Source organism: Crotalus tigris, unplaced genomic scaffold (assembly GCF_016545835.1).
Source record: "Crotalus tigris isolate CLP2741 ecotype Arizona unplaced genomic scaffold, ASM1654583v1 scf7180000019411.436016, whole genome shotgun sequence".
Classification (NCBI taxonomy): Eukaryota; Metazoa; Chordata; class Lepidosauria; order Squamata; family Viperidae; genus Crotalus; species Crotalus tigris.
In genome coordinates this window covers 372,405-390,149 of record NW_024097524.1, presented here as the reverse complement: position 1 = coordinate 390,149, position 17,745 = coordinate 372,405, and the positions used below count along the sequence as shown (strand labels likewise).

The following is a 17,745-nucleotide window of genomic DNA, read 5'->3' as shown; positions in this document are numbered from 1 at the left end:
TAATGAAGAGACAAAAAGTAAATTTGATAAATTAAGCGAAGAAATCTTGGATATAAAGTCACAATTTGAAGTTCACCATCAAATGATGCTTAAAAATGAACAAAGAATTCAGAAAGTGGAAAATAAAACAGAAGATATTGATAAAAAACTGGAAATACTACTGTAAGAAAATTAGAAAGAAAATGATAAATAAATTAGTAGATTGAAAAGGTGGTCTACAATTTAAAAACGAAGAAATAAAAAAGATAATTAAAGAATACTGCAAGAAACTTTATGATATAGAAAACATCCAAGAGACAGAATGATTCAATATTTGGAAGGAAATAACCTTTCAAAAATTCCAGAAACTTATAAGACTGTTAGAGGAAAAAATGATGGAAATAACAGAGGCCATAAGAAGAGAAAAAAATGAACAAACACCGGGGCCAGATGGACTACCGGCAGAGTTATATAAAACCCTACAAGATACATTACCATGTACCATTATACTTTCATCTTTTTGGCTGCCACTGCTGATAACCTACAAGACAACTAGATTTCTCCAAACATCCACAAGCTTTCTCTCTCTACCTCTCCCGTAATCCTTGTCAGTACAAAATAATCCAATTTTCTTATATACACAGACCAACATTCCAAAAATAGAAGTGTTAGGATCACTCAAGTTTAGATGTTCCATCTATGGACTGTTAATGGATCAAACATTTTACATATCTCCCCTGGAAAGTTACTTCTTGTTCTAAATAACAAACTTGAATATTATCAAAGTTCCAAATGGGGGTAGGAGCCAAAGGCTGTAAAGAGCTCCCCCAAAAGTAAAAGCTTTCTTTTATTTTATTTTTAATTTAACTTTTTAACCCTTTTTAACACTGCATTTTAAGTTACTTTTAACCCATTTTGACCTATTTTTAACCCATTTTTGAATCTGTTTTAACCCTTGTTTGAGTTTTTATAATAGTCAAAGACTTTTTATAATAGTCAAAGACTGGAGAGACTACCGTTGTTGTACCTGCATTTTAACAATTCTACAAGCCAGGATTACCAAGAATGGGGAAAAGGAGAAAGTGACAGCATGTTCACGCGACAGCACAGAGTTCTTCCAAGCCACTGAAGCAGCAGAAAATGGAAGATTTCGTTGCATATTGACAGTTTGCTCCAGTAAGTAACTCATTGCAGTGTGATTTACAAACTGAACTTGAAAGCAAACAGCATATAGAACTTCCTTTTTTTCTCACAGACAGTAGCTCTCTCCCTGGAATACAGCACCTGCTTTTCCTGCACAGGATGGGATAGTAACAAACTTAGTAAGAGAGAATGAAAGAGATCTCCTTTCCTGACAATATTTGCTCACAGCTCAAACCGTAAATTCAATCTACGAACTTTTATCAATTGTCACAAATAAGGTTGACTGCTTGAAATAGTCTTTTGGGAAGTTTATCAGCAGTCAAACAAACATTGCAGAAGGACCCAGGAGGATACATAATGATAGACATGGGATGGCTAATGCAGAAATGGAAACTAGAATAGGCCCCTCTCCGACTTCTATAAACGAGAGAGGAAAGAATATCCACAAACAAAAGAACACTCAGTCAGATAGTTCTAAAGGTGACCATTATAACCTCAGTTTACAAACCAACCAGGTTACCTTGCAAATCTACGACAACAGAAGGAATAGAGGACGTTGGAATGGTAGAAAAGCTGTTAGGCAATCTCTGGGCCAGCTGCTCTGCTGTGAGTATACTCAGATTGATTTATTGCATGCAGAGTGGTTGCCGGCAAGGGGGCAATGTATGTGAATTTTGTTGTCCTTCAAGCAGTCCATAATTCACTCAATGCTTTTTATAATGAAATACTTCCTGGGCAGCTTTTCAGTTTTTCCAATATGTGTCTTCTGCTCAGGGAACCTGCACCAACTCCTGGTTCAGTCTTTCCATGAGGGAACTATTGCTTTAAATCCGAGTGGCAACAGACCTCATACTGATAAAATTGAAGCAGGGGCAGCTGAATCGACCTTGAGAAAACAGAAGTGATTCACAAACAGAGTTTCCCACAGTCACTGATTCTGCTAAGGGCATGCCAGAAGAAATGTTGATAGACTTTAATGATATATTGCCAGAACCTGAGCAAGCTAATAATACACAGAGACTGGATGTTTAAAAGAAGCATTGACAACAACTACTCAATCTAATGCATCAAATAACAATTATAACTATCCTCCAACAAGTGCCCCTATGGAGAACTTGAACTGACTATATGAAGGCCAGTGCAAGAAAAACACTTTAAACATCATATCAAGGAATGTAGCCGGGTGGTATCAATTTAGAGGCTTTAATCACTCTGATCCTCTGAAAGGTAAGGATATTATATTGGTGAAAGAGATTTGGACTGTTGATGATCTCCTGCTTAATGGCTATTATTCATATAAGCTGGAAGCAAGGCCAGGCAGAGGCCCCGGGAGACTGAAAGGAGGGCTGGGTATATTTATTTCTACCAACTTGAGAGCAGAGTCCACACTTATTACCCCTTTAAACCATTCAGCTATGGCCCTTTTCCTCAAGTTGGACTCAGTCCTGCTTTTGATCATTAATGTTTATCTCCCTCCTTCACTAAGAAAAGCTGAAACCGCTGCTGTATGGCTGGAGTTGGAACACTACGTTAATAATCAACTCATGGAATACCCAAATGCCAGGATCCTACTAGGAGGAGACTTTAATGCCAGATTGAGACCAGATGATTATACATTATTCATGAAACATCATCAATATCCAACATTGGAGGTCACTACACAAACCAATGCCCCCCTCATACGACTCTCTAAAGATGTTAGAGCTAACTATGCTGGCCTCTGTCTTGCCAAGTTGGCAAATAAATTTAACTTCTTCATATCTAACGGCTCATGGCCTGGTGACTATCCTGGCGAGTTTACATTTATGGCAGGGTCCAAAACTAGCACCATTGATTACATCTTAACTTCTATGGACTTAGTACATTATATAGAAAATTTTGAAGTCCTGCTTTACCTAGAAAGTGATCATCTACCTCTGTGTATATACATGAATCCCTTTTTAAGGCAAATTCCCTCCAAGGACGATTTTATCCCTGCAATCTTTACAGCGGGCCTAACAAGATGTCGGGTCAAATGGACCCAACAACTTGATCAGCAGGTAGGGAGAGCCCTAACAGGATAATTTTCAAAAACTCCACACAGCCTTTATATCAGCCAACCTGACTCAAGACTTACTAGAACTATATAAAACTTTAGTTTACAAGATACAACCATTATTAGCACATGACTGAAATTTCTCAGCTAAGAGGTCCTGTACTCCTTCCAAACCATGGTTTGATAAGGATTATGTAGAAGCCAAGAAAGCCCTTAACTTTGCATACAAGGAGTACAAAAGTGAGACTGGATATGGCTATAAAGCAATTCTTAAACAGTTACTTACACTCAAAAAACAATTCAAGCAATTGATTGCATTCAAGAAGAGATAAGACACGAGGTCTTCCTGGAAACAGCTCATCGTGGCAGCAAAACAAAAGAACTCCTTATTTTGGGATCTAATAGCTTGCCACGCTGAAAGAATCTATACTCTGTTAGACTGTCATATATCTCCTATAACCTGGGAATTTCATTTTCGGAGAATGTATGAAGACCCCTCCAGCGACAGTACAAGGTCTATAGTGAAGGATTTACCTGAGTGGCCTCCAGTTTCAGAGCCTGAAATTAAATCCCCCATTGGCCAACTCAGGATCGGGAAGGCTCCAGGAGCTGACTTTCGGCCAAATTACCAAAGAATAATATGGAGTGGTGGATACCCATTCTGGCAGCCCTATTCACCTATATTGACTCCACCGACCATGTCCCAGAGGATTGGGGCTTGACAATTATGGTCCCAATTTATAAAAAGGGAAAGAGACGGCCCTGCCAATTACAGACCAATAGGTTTGCTAAATATAATCAGCAAACTCTATGCCGAACACCTTCAAGATAAATTAAAATAGTGGCTGGATCTTGAGAACCTGATTGCTGAAGAACAAGCCAGGTTTAGAGAGGGGAGAGGCACCATAGATCAGTGCTTAGTTCTTCATCATTTGATTGAAAAATATGCATTAGATAGACCTGTATCATTATATGCTGCCTTTATAGATCTTAAGTCAGCTTTTGACATGGTTACAAGGATTAAGTTATGGGAGAAGCTGAAAGCTACCTCAATTAATCACAGACTCCTACATCTGTTACATGGCTTACATACCAAAACATCCCTCAAGGTGAGGTGTAATATGCAAGGGTCTCTCTCGAGGTCAGTTGAAACTCAAAAGGGGATTAAACGGGTGCATTTTGGCCCCCTTGCTCTTCAATTTTTATATAAATGATATGGTAAGATGGTTAAATAATCCAAATTACCCCCCCCCAAAAAAAAAATAGGTGACCAAAGCATTGCTCTGCTGCTCTATGCAGATGATGCTGTTAAAAGAGCTTTGCGAGCCCTTGTCCAGTATTGCCGATATAATAAACTGGACATAAATTATGAGAAAACAAAGGTTATGGCTTTTGCAAAAAGGCCAAAACGGTACTCATGGTATTTAAATAGCCACAAAATAGAGCAGGTAACCACCTTTAAATACCTAGGGGTGGTCATCCATGGCATTGGCTTGCAAAAAGCCTATGGAGAATACATGGCTGCCTCTGGCTAACGATCAGCGAGTGCCATTCTTAAATTATTCCACACAAAGGAAGGACACTATGTTCCAGCTGCAATTAAGCTGTTTCTGGCCAAGTCTCTAGAACAGCTTCTTTATGGGACCTTGCTCGGACCCTCAGCTTCGTGTTTTACACTACTGGAAAGAGTTCAATCCAAATTTATCAGAACAATCCTTCAGATGCCACGCTGTGTCTGAAATGTCCTTCTGCACTTGGAGACAGAATTAATAAAAGTCAAAGCAAGAATCTGTATAGCTTCCTTAAACATCTGGTTAAGGCTTAATTGCTTTCCGCAAGGCCTTGCTCCATTAATTCTTCAAGATGAATTCTCCTTTTCATGGATCAATGCAGTTGAGTCCAACCTTGCCAAACTAGGCTTCTCGTCAGCCTCAGTTCTCAAATTGGACTACGACCAAGCAAAACAAACCTTGCATCAAAGGTTAGAGGACATCGAGAGGCAAGCGGATTTAGGTATAGCTCCACTGTTTCTGGCTCCAGACTCTGTTAGATACATGGTTACACCTGCCAGGTATCTTAGTCAGCATGGTGCCATGAGTTTTCATCGGCCATCCTGTATGGCAAGTATAAAAAGACTCCATTAGCAGAAAGACTCTGCTCCTGTAGCTGTGCTGGCTGAGGAATTCTGGGAGTTGAAGTCCACAAGTCTTAAAGTGGCCACGGTTGAGGACCCCTGGTCTAAGTGCTGTTGCTATTCCCTCCAGAAATAACCATAGAAATTATCCAGGATAGTGATAGAAATTATGAAACAGTGAATTGAGGACATAGACTTTTAAAATGAATTAAGTCAATTGATCAAAATTCACTGACCCTTAAGAGATTCCTACTTTCCTTTAATCTATTTAAGTGTGTTCATTTATTCCAAATATTGCTGGTCATTTTCTGGAATATAAGTTAATGTCCTTCCCTTTGCAATTTTAGATATAGATATAATATTCTAGCCCAGGGCTTTTCAACCTTTTCACCCATTGTACCACTTTTAGGATATGGCAACATCCGAGTACCACCAGTCGCCTAGCAAGGTGTCAAAAACTTGATGACCAAAAAAAAAAAAGGAAAAAAGTGATAAAAGTATAGGTAGTCCTCGACTTACAACAGTTCGCCTAGTGACTGTTCGAAGTTACAATGGCACTGAAAAAGTACCCCCCCAAACCACAGCCGAGCAAGACAGCACCTGGCGATACTCTTTCTCCTGTCCAAGGTTTTCGTTGTTCTGAGAATTTCTGTTGAGGATTGGCAGCGGGGGTGGGGTGGGGGGTGTTTGGTTTTTATTCCCCCCCATTTGCTGGGTGGTTGCAGCAGGTTTTGGTCACTTCACATGACCGTGGGACACTGTGACTGTCATAAATATGAATCAGTTGCCAAGCATCTGAATGTAAATCACAAGACCCTGGAGATACTGCAACATTCCAGCTGATCAGTGCTTCTTCTGGGCTCAGCAGAAGTGCCAGGATCAGTGCTGCTCTCCAGCTGATTGGTGCTTCTTTAGGGCTCAGCAGAAGCACCAGGATCAGCGCAGAGCTCCAGCTGGAGCCTGGCGCTGATCCTGGTGCTTCTGTTGAGCCCTGACAGCCCTGCAGCTCCAGCCATCTCTCACTCAGGCTTGTGCGGTGCTGCCACCGGTTTAGCTAATTCCCCTCCCCTGCTACCACTTTTCTAGGATGGTCGTGTACCACCTGCCAGGTGCCACTGGTTGAAAAGCCCTGTTCTAGCTCTCTAAAATGATACTGAATTGATCAAACATGGGTTTTGCCACTGCCAGTTCTGCACTGATATTTTGTGTAGATAATCTTCTAATTCATCTTTAATTAAAAATCTGCCAAGAATGCAGACAAATTTCATCAGTTGTTTTCCTAGCTGATAGAATCTGCAGCATGACATATTAAGCCCTTTTTGGTAATAAAAACAATAAGACTACTGTACAGAATTGTTAGGGGAATTGACTTAAGTAAATCAGAGTATTTAAAGTTTTAGTTATAATTTCTTTATATTTACCTTTAGGATTTGCAATCTTACTTGTAGTCTGATCTAACATATCAATTTGCTTTTAATACTAGATCAATGTTTTTGAACCCCTTTTTAGCAAGGCTCTATCCTCTATGCATTTTCTTATATCCTGAAATATTTCTGTGCCTGCTAGGAAGGAGCTAAAGAGTTTGCTGCTGCTTTGACTGCTGAGAGAATAAAAACACCACCAAAGCGTCCAGGAGGTCGCCGAAGGGGAAGGCTTCCAAATAATACCAGTAGGCCCAGCACACCAACCATAAATGTGCTAGAATCAAAAGATACAGACAGTGACAGAGAAGCTGGAACTGAAACTGGAGGTGAAAATAATGATAAAGAAGAAGAAGAGAAAAAAGATGAGACTTCAAGCTCCTCTGGTAAGACAGTTGTGGAATGTTACTAATTTTGTAAAAGTGTTTATGTTGGGGCTGGAAATATTGGATTAAAGTTCAGTTGTTTTATTGAAAAGCCATAATATTATGTACTACCTGCTTTTGAAAATAATGAATTTAATTTTTTATTATAAGAAATTTCCTGAACTGTCATGTTTTGGGTTCTACAGTACAGTCATTCCCTATTGTGCACCTTCCAGAATTCACAAGTAATTTAAATTACTGAAAATCCTTTAGGGAATAAGATTTAAATTCAGAATTGAATTAATGATAATTTCAGAATGTATAACTGTCAGCTTCCTATTGGAACGCTGCCATTCAAAACAGAGGGAGAGCACGCACTATTGTGGATTGAGGATGTTCCTGCATTGTTTCTACTTTTGCTTTGATGTATCTGCATGAGAATTAGGGAGGGGGGGAAACTCTCAGGGCCATCTGTTTTATCCTGTCAGCTAGCAAGGAAAAGGCACCAAAGAACAGCCAGTTATCAGCTTTTTGGCTGGAAGTTCTCACAACATCTGGATGCCAACGGATTGCTTCCTGATGGACTGGGGCAGTGGTGGTGAACCTATGGCACGTGTGCCAGAGGCGGCACTCAGAGCCCTCTCTGTGGGCACGTGCGTCGTTGCCCCAGCAGAGTTCGCCAGAGTAGCAAGCACGTGGCATTTGGAAGCAACAGGGCAGAAAATGAGCAAGGGGCGTTGGTTCCCTGGGGATGCCCCAGAGATGGCAAGGGACTGCCCCCAGCCACGCTCACCCAGTCTGCCTTGACCACTGCAGCCATACCCACCCCATGGGCCACGCCGCCCTCCTGAGGGCACCACAATGCTGATGCACCCTTGGCACTTTGCGATAAATAAGTGGGTTTGGGGTTGCAGTTTGGGCACTCGGTTTCTAAAAGGTTTGCCATCACTGGACTGGGGCATTGGGGTGGGGCTGGAGAAGCACAACTTTTAGCTTAGTCCTTTTATGCGGAAACTTCAGATTCTGCCTTTCTTCTCTGTAATCACTTTCTCTCAGTAAAAGATCCTTTTTGAAACAATGCCTGTTTCAAGAGTCGTGTTTTCCTGAGGGGATAGCTGAGGAAGGACCTTACATTAACATTTTTTTCATTTTACATATTTTTATGGATGCATGTATATCCATCTAAACTGAGCAAAAATATTTAGTATGAAATTGGTATTGTCCATGTGTATTTTTGTTTAAAAATATGAAGTTATTATTGTATAAGAGGTTAATGTAATTGGAGCCATTAAGTTTTCAGAACAGTGCAAATAGGCATCCAGCAACAGGATTAACTTTCCCAATGACTGGGAAAGTAGAATTTCCTTTTTTAGTGTGTATCTTTCTTTTCCCTTGCTCACGGTATATATCAGAGGTGTCAAACTTGCAACGTCATGTGACGTGTCGCGATGTATTGCAACTTTTTTTCCATTGTCGGCAATGGGATGGGTGCAATTTCGCCATGACATATCCGGCCTGTAGGCCGGCAGTTTGACACCCCTGGTATATATGAAAAGAAATTATTTTCTAAGTCCAAAAAGAACAAGTAGGCCAGTAAATTTAATTCAAGTTCTATATTGAGTTACATATGCAGTCTACTCCGATTAATAATGAAAATTTATTTAAAGCACAACAATAATAACAATAATGTAATAATGATTATTTATGCTGAAAAAACCATATTGCATTTCTGGTACTTGGGCTTCATCAAAAAGATGAACAAAACAAGAATCTTTCAGATCTTTTATATATCAGCTCTAGATTCTTCTGGCACCAAAATTTCATCAGAGATACTTCCTCTTCAGAAATGTGTACTGAACAACAGAACCAGAACTACTTTAAGTCAAGTAAATAAATGGAGCATTGAATAATTACTGTGTAAGATACTTCTGACATAATATGATGGAAATAGCTAATTAATTAAATATGTGTGATTTTTTTTCTTTGTGCTCCAACACATGCTAGACTCTTCAGTTGTACCTTAGGTAAAAATCTAAATGCTTTTCTTGACAATGGTAATTAATCCATTGTTTGATACCCTTATCTCATCAAGTTAGATTTAATAATTACAATGGATATTTTTTGATACTTCAAAGGGTATCAAATATGCTCAAACATTAATTTCCAACTTCATGCTGGAGCATGTTACTGTAATCAGTCATGTTCTGTGTAAAATCAGTTACTTTTATACCATAAATCATAAAATAAGTTGGCATATATTGTTTTAGTCTGTCTTCCTCCCCCCATTATGCTTATGTGTTTTCTTTCTGTGCCAAGAGTAAATGAATGATTCAGTCAAACCTGATACAGAGATACCATCAAAATTTTCTGTCTTCTGAGGATACAATTGGCAACACTTTTATTGATTGCTTCTCTGATTGTACCATATATTGAATTTTTTAAAATATTTTTATTGATTTTAAAACAAACAATAAAAGACAATAAAAACCAAACTCAGAAAGGAAGAGTAAAGAGGGGAGGGAGAGAGAATGTGTAGGTAGAATAGAAAATGCAAGAGAAAAGAAGAAAGGAAAGAAGAAAAAATAAAAAGGGAAGAAAAATATTTAAAGAGGTGACCTCTGATTTTCATCACAAATACAAACAGACTTGGAACTCTTCACCCCCTGTAAGGTTGTATGCAGGTATCTTTCTTCTCATAACATGCCTTATCCATATGCCAATCCATCAATCATTAATATTTCATTCCTGTTATCAGTAAAAAAAATCCATAAAGATTGCCTAAAATTTTATAGAAGCTTATTTTAACATTCATCAAACACACTCACTTTGTACTTATTTCTTTTGGCTCTAGCAATCTTGATCTTTCATTCATTCAGATGTTAATTTGGATTTGATCTCTTATCAGGATCTCCATTCTTGGCCTGGTACCTTGCTGGGTTCCTACCATCAAAGGGGAAGGAAGGGGGGAGGCATGTAGGGCAATACACACCTGTGTATCTAATGATACACACCTATGTATCTAAAGGGGAGGGGGAAGTGACAACTGAAGTGTCAACTGTCCAGTTGGTAAATCCAGAAAAAGAAACTCCTGGTGCATTATTTAATCAAGAGTATAAACTTTACTTAATAAACCATATTGGCAATGATGAAGTGAAACCAGCTCTGGGTTTCCCGTGCAAACGGTAGAATAGTTGATCCCCACCTTTCCCTATGGGTCACCTCCAGTCCATTATGTCTACCAATCACTTCTGTTCATTTTGTTATGGGAACTGGCCAGCTGTGCTAGTCCACCTGCTCAATGTGTCCTTGGGTTGGGCACTCTCTCACAGGAACAGTTGATACTCAGATGCAACTGCCCCCACCCTTGCATTCCATCCTCCCTCTTTTTTCTTTGTCAAGCTGCGAGGGAAGCAAAATATAGGTGAAAGTGCAAATCAGTTCTGAGATGGAAAAAAGACCAGATCACCAAACTGGCTTGTACCAGGATCTTCAAGGCTATTTGACATGAGAATTGAATGTTACCAATTTCACACCCCAGAATTTCTCAAAACATCATACCGGCATTACATGGACTTGCCAGGGGACTGGTCATGGGAAAAGGGATTGGGAGTTGGAAAGAATACCTTTGTATTTTTCACGGGAACACCAGATTCTGCCTGACTATGCTGCAACCAGTTTCTTTCAGTAAAAATTCCTTTGCTTCAATTAAATGGAGTCACAATAGCTCCTTGCAAAGAGACCCCAAAGTAGTAATTTGCTGTGGGTTTAAATACTTTGAAACAAAGAAAAGTCATCATGCTCTCAAAAGTGAAGGAACCTTTTAAAGACCAGTGGGTTCACTAACCTCATTTTTGAATCATTTCTGAATCATTATCTTAAGGCTAATAGAGAGCTTCAAACTCACATGGTGAGTTTAACTTCACTCCACAATAAAAGAAAAATTAATTATAAGCTTGAGAATGTTTTAAAAAATGGCAAAAGGCTAAATAAGATTTTATTTCAATCAAGTTATAAACAAGCTAAGGGACAAAACAAATTTGGATTTTTTACTATAGGATTTTGGAAATAATTATATAAACAAATGGCACAATGTCTATGGAGATTCTCCAGCATGACGAGTGGAGAATCCACCAATGGGTTTTCTTCATCTTCTGCCCGTAGTCTAGTCGTCCAATTTTGCTTCGCTTCTCCTCTTGGGACATCCCTTCCCCAGTCTCGACTAGTCTTGAGCCCGATTAGACTGAATTCTTGATTCCTGAAGTGGTTCTTCTTTAAGGTCATATATTTCTGATATTTTGGTCAATCCAAAGGGGGGGGGGAACGGTAAAGAACAAACAGCTGTTCGTTTGAGCCCTTTCTGCTGCCGGATCGCAGCTCAACCATGAGGCTGGCCTGAGCCCAGCTGATTGCCGGACAAACAAGGAACCAGACGCCAATTTCTGGTCACCAAGTGTGACCCTGAACAAAGGGAGAGACAATCCCCTTTCCCCCCCCCAACCCAATCCTCCCACAGGGCTAGCCAGGATAGCCGAAGCAATTCAGAATCCATTAGCACAGCTGATCAGCGGGCAATTAAACCTCCCGCGGACCATATGGAAGCCAGAGAGCCATGTGGGAACAATAGGACACATGCGAATCCAGCTGATCCGCAGGCGTCCTTTTAAATGTTCCGGGACTCACACGGAACTGGTGAGCTGCAGAGGAATATCAGCTTTCGAAGGCTCTTACCCTAAATCAGCTAAAGACCTTGAAGGCTCCTGCTGTTTCCATTGCCTGAAGCCGGGGATTAGCTGGTCGGTGCCGGGGTTTTAGACTCCGCAGCTCCCTCCCAGAGTTTCCCTGCAGCTCTGTAGCTTCCTTGCAGCTCACACTGACCATATTCCACCAAATACAAGTGCAGTTGTTTTTTCTTGGGCAGCCTCCAGGAAAATCAGCTGAGGGAGGCACGAGAGAGATTGAGTTTGGCCAATAACAACCTCAACTCCACCCAAGTTCAGTCCTTCTTCCTAGCCACATAGGAATAATAATAATAATAAATAAATAATAATAATAATAAAAAATAAAAATAAATAAAATAATAATATTATTAATAATAGTAATAATTGAAGAGCACAAGACATAGATCAGCTCACAATTACCCTGAACCAGACCGGAATTGTAAATCATTCCAGTTAAGAATGGCAGATACCAGTACAGTTCAAACAGCGTAGGAACCTGTCACCATCAGCCCCCCTGCTCATAAAAAACAGAGATCATCCAAGCAGGAGGTGGCTGGGAAGATCAAGGCCAAGGCAATATTGGCCAAAAGGCTTTCCAAAGCAATGAATAGGGAGGCTAAGCGACGTCACCAGGCTCTAGAGAGACAATTCTCTCGAGCCGAAAGGAGGCAAAACTCCACTGAAGATGAATTGGAGCCACCCAATTATAGGGAGGAGGAAATTTTTGGCACAAGGAAGCCTAGTCAGGAACCTCTGGAAACAGGCCCATACGGAACAGGGGAATGGCTCTCCCCTAAGCGAGAGACCTGGAGATCTGGGTTCAGAAGCAGGCACCTGTCGCTCAGATAATCATGGAGCAATGTCTTCAGAACACCTTCAATCCCTGATATCTCAGGCTGTCGCATAGGCCATGGCCTCCTCAAGACACCATTGTTCCAGAACAAGGTCTGTGGCCTCTAGGGATGGCTGCCGTTTTTCTCAAGAGGAGGCTTCTGTGTACCAAGACTCTATTTCCTCCTCTAGGTCCTTCAGAGGCAGGAGGTCTCCTGTGGAAGACCATGAGCTGATGGATCAGAGACTGTCCGACGAAGAAGATGTATCTCCAGATCCTCCTCTGTTTGTAGGTCTGTTTAATCCATCCTTATTAAAGACGCTGCTACATAAGGCCAGCGGCACTGCAAATATCGAGAGGCCCCCGATTCCGCAGAAAGGAACCTCCACCAATCCCTCAACTAGTAAGGTCACAAACAACGAAGTATTTTCACAGCCCACCTATACCCAACACTTTGTTCCCTGCCCACCTCTCTTCTTTGATTCTGTTCAGAACAACATGGGGGCACAGGGTTCCTTCCTCCCAAGGGGGGGGGGCAGACAAGAAAATGTTCAACATAGATCCAGCACTATCAGAGATAATAGAAGTGCCAACAATAGACGAACCCATTGCAACTCTCTTTTCTCCACCCCCGATAGCCGGGGATGCAGCGGAGGCCCTGAAATCAGAAGACAAGAAGATGGACCTCATCTTCTGGAGGGCACACCAGACCTCGGCGTGGGCAATCAAGGCAGGCATCACTACGTCCTTTTTCGCCAGGACATCTCTTCTTTGGCTGTGCCAACTCCAGTTGAGTATTCCCCCAGTGGAGGAGAAAACTCACCAGAATTTAAGAAGGTTAGTGGCGGCAGCGGAACTCATGTCGGATTCCTCCTTACACGCAACCAATTTCTCTGCCAGAGGAATAGCATACAACACTGGTGCACACAGATTGCTGTGGCTCAAGCATTGGAGAGCGGACATGAAGGCTAATTGGCATTTAGCGGCAGCACCCTCTAAGGGCGGCCGACTCTTTGGCAAGGTGCTTGACCCTTATCTAATTGAAAATAAGGACAAATGCAAGATCCTGGCCCACCTGACAAAGAGGATGGAGAGGAGAGCTCCCTCCTATTCCTGTAGTCCGTCCTTCCGACCTGATGCAGGCACGGATCAGGGGGCCTTTTCCCGTCCCTATCAGCCCAGATCGGACCGTCAAGGTGAGAGAAACAATAACAGGGACAGGTTCAGACAACAGGTCCAAGCAAGGCGGCTCTTTCGAGGAGCGGGGGGCGTCCCTACCGCAGATCCAAGTGATGGCCCAGGGGGCTCCCCCATTGGTGCCGGCTAGCCCTTTTTGCTCACAAATGGCAAGCCACCACCACGGACCTCTGGGTCCTAAATACCATCAGATTCGGCCTTTCTCTAGAATTCCTCTCAACACCCTCGAACCAGTTCATTCCTTGCCCATCTCCAAAAGATCTGATCAAGAAGAACCTCACTCGGGAGGCCATCCAACACCTGGACATTCAGGCTATAGAACCGGTAGAAAGAGATCAAGTGGGGACAAGGATTCTATTCCATCCTATTCATAGTCCCAAAGAATTCAGGGGGGGGGGATGGGTGGAGAGCAATACTAGACCTAAAGAGTCTGAACAGACACTTGGAGTACAGAAAATTCAAAATGCAAACCCGTCACTCGATATTAGCAAGCATCAGGAAGGGGGACCTTCTGACGTCCATAGATCTGACGGAGGCCTACCTTCACATTCCCATATTTCCGGATCACCGGAAGTTTCTCAGGTTCTACCTCACGGGTCAACACTTCCAATACAGGGCCCTATCTTTTGGACTTTCTTCAGCTCCCAGGGTATTCACAAAGGTATTGGCAACAATGGCCGTGCACTTGAGAACAATTCCTGTGCGCATCCAATGCTATCTGGACGACATTCTCATCCAATCCTCGTCGGTCCAGACAGCACTGTCAGACCTGGCACTGACTCTGAAGACCCTTCAAGACCATGAGTTCTCAGTAAATTTTCAAAAGAGTCAGACTGTTCCCTAAACCGTCTTCTTCATCTGATGTCATAGACACATAAAAATGCATGGTCCATCTCTCTGAGGACCGTCAACGCAGCATTCAAACCCTGGTCAGGCTCATCCGAAGGAAATGATCCTCAACGCTGGCTACACTCTCACAGTTACTAGGAAAGATGGTGTCATGCCTCGCAATCATACCTTGAGCAAGGCTACACTCCAGAGAGCTCCAGTGGTTCCTACTTCCGTTTCAAAGAGTGGGGATAGACTCCTCAAACTGAAGAGTGAAGGAGCCACCAAAGGTCCTGAGGTTGCTCCAGTGGTGGTCCTCCCCAGCGATGGGGAAGGGACACTTGTTCAGGGAAGCCAACCAAGTCACCCTTACAACGGATGCCAGCCTATTCGGCTGGGGAGCGCACCTGCAATCACAGCTAGCACAGGGTCAATGGTCAAAGAAAGACCTAAAGCACAACATAAACTGGCTAGAACTCAGAGCCATACACCTGGCCCTCCGTCACTTCCGCAGCACAATGATGCATCGTCACGTGCTCATACTCACGGACAAGGTAGCGGCCAAAGCGCATGTCAACCGACGAGGCACGCGATCCAGGGCCCTCATGACCGAAGCACAAGCACTGGGAATCTGGGCAGAAAACAACCTAGCCTCCATCAAGGCCGAGCACATCTCAGGAGAAGCCAATCGCCAGGCAGACTTCCTGAGCAAGACAACGATAGACCACTCAGAGTGGAGCCTGCACCCTGCTCTCTTCAGAAAGGCAGCAGAGAGATTCAGACATCCAGTGTTGGACCTGTTTGCCAGTCCAAAGAATACTCAGCTTCTGAGATTCTTCTTTCGTTTTCCGACACCAGGAGCAGAGAGAGCGGATGCACTCCGAAGCCACTGGCCAAAAGGACTGCTGTATGCATTCCCACCTGTTTCTCTGATACAAGCAACCATCAGGAAGATATTGCAGGAACAAGTGGAGGTGATACTCATTGCACCGCACTGGCCAAGATGGCCTTGGTTTGCCAATCTCGTAAACCTATCTACATCTCCACCATGGAGGATTCCTCCCTCAACCAGGGGTCCCTGCTACATCCAGACCCACAGTGGCTCCAATTGACCACCTGGCGCTTGAGCGGAATCTCCTAGAGAGAGACAACTTCTTACAAAGAGTCATTAAGACTCTCCAGGCCTCTAGAAGGCCTATGACCAATAGGATCTATGATTCCACTTGGAAAAATTATTGCAGTTGGTGCAACAGGCAACAACTAGACCCATGCAACATCTCTATCACAGACATCTTAGACTACCTAGCGGAAGGTCTGGATAGGGGGTTAGCACCCAACATAATTCGTAAACAGGTGGCCGCCCTATCAACCATTCTTACCTATGGCAACTCTGAAACTCTAGCCAGACACCCAGTAGTGTGATCCTTTGTAAAGGATGCATCTAACAGTAGGCCACCTGTGGTACTCAGATGCCCCTCCTGGGATCTACCTAAGGTCCTACAGGCCATCACCTTACCTCCATTTGAGCCTGTCCAGACCTGTGACCTACAGTATCTGACCCTTAAGGTCGCCTTCTTAGTTGCTGTTACCTCAGCAAGACGCATCTCAGAACTAGCAGCCCTGTCAGTGAGGGAGGATCTTTGTACCTTCCACACGGACAGGGTGGTGTTATGTTTGGATCCCTCTTTCGTTCCAAAGGTCAATTTTTTATTCCACAGAACACAGGAGGTGGTGCTACCAAACTTTTGCCCTGAACCGTCCCATGAACTGGAGCGCAAATGGCACACCTTAGACGTTCACAGAGTTTTAAAGCATTACATCAAGCGAACGGCACCCTTCCGTAAATCGGAAGCACTGTTTGTCTCCTTCTATTCTCACACAAGAGGTCAGAGGGTCACTGCATCCACAATCGGTAAATGGATTAGAAGGTGTATAGTGGAGGCATATAGTCAAGGACTGTCCCTAGATGAATCACTGCACATTCCACGCGCAGTACTGCAACCTCAGCAGCATGGGCAACTCAGGCTTCGATTGAGGAAATATGTAGAGCGGCAACGTGGATGTCGCCTTCCCCTTTTATAAGACACTACAAATTAGACAGATTCGCATCTGCGGAGGCCTCCTTTGGCAGGAGGGTACTCCAGTGCGTAGTATCAGAGAGTGGGACACAGGCCCAGATGGCATCCCACCCACAAAGACAGTGTAGCTTTGGTATGTCTCATTGGTGGATTCTCCATTTGTCATGTTGGAGAAGGGGCGTTGGTCTTACCTGAACGCCTTTTCTCAGCATGACGATGGAGAATCCACTCCCACCCTTGAGGCCAGTCAGGTCCTGTGAGGGGAGAGGATGGAGTCAACACAAGAAAACATAGCCAAATAGCTTTCGCCTCATCGAGATTGGGGAAGGGAGGTCCCAAGAGGAGAGGTGGAGCAAAATTGGACCACTAGTCTACAGGCAGAAGACAAAGAAAACCCATTGGTGGATTCTCCGTCGTCATGCTGAGAAAAGTTGTTCAGGTAAGACCAACGCCCCTTCTCAGTCATCCAAGTCATGGTTGTCCCAAAAGGTGCTTTTTTCACAAGGTAACTGGACTTTATTGTTTTCCTTTGAAGATGTTTTGCTTCTCATCTTCAGCTCTGACAAGGAGCTATCCACCTACAAGTGTGCAATCTCCTGTCCTCTCTTTATCCAGAGAGATTCCATGAGACTTCTTTGCAGCTACAATGTTATTTCCACTCATTCAGAGACATGCTAGTTCACCATTCCTCATCTGGAAATCCTGGATATGCCATTAATTGAAAGTATAAAATAAAAAACTTGTTTTAGAAACTTGAGGGGTGAAAGTCGAGTTTAATAACATCATACAGTGCTAGTAATATGAAGTCCTCCATATGTTTTGGACTACAGTTCTCACAATGTTTTAACTTTGGTCATGCCTACTGGCTGTAAAGCACACACATTGCCGATCAGGCTACATTTGAAATGGCATCTTACTGAAAGTAGGATGCTTGATTATTTATTTTGGTTTGGTTTGGTTTTGGTGTGGTCATTGCTGTGGTTTCTGAGACTTGAAACTGTTTGCTTTTGATATT

General features: G+C 42.8%; 2 protein-coding genes across 3 annotated transcripts in view; both read left to right on the top strand.

Annotated features, from left to right (window-relative positions):
- The window catches only part of EZH2 (enhancer of zeste 2 polycomb repressive complex 2 subunit), a gene marked incomplete at its 5' end in the record, with an annotated part of 68,340 nt that overhangs the window by 38,919 nt on the left and 11,676 nt on the right, over positions 1-17,745 (top strand). Inside the window, one exon of the mRNA XM_039362285.1 lies at positions 6,858-7,098. Coding sequence (XP_039218219.1) covers positions 6,858-7,098 — 241 coding nt within the window. The remainder of the gene's footprint in view (positions 1-6,857; positions 7,099-17,745) is intronic.
- LOC120316552 lies at positions 7,111-17,743 on the top strand. 2 transcript variants are annotated; one of them, XM_039362283.1, is made up of 2 exons: positions 7,111-13,030; positions 13,266-17,743. In XM_039362283.1, the coding sequence occupies exon 2, from the start codon at positions 14,774-14,776 to the stop codon at positions 15,791-15,793; it is 1,020 nt and encodes a 339-aa protein (XP_039218217.1). In that variant the 5' UTR covers positions 7,111-13,030; positions 13,266-14,773; the 3' UTR covers positions 15,794-17,743. Both variants share the same exon structure in this region, with proteins under 2 accessions (XP_039218217.1, XP_039218218.1).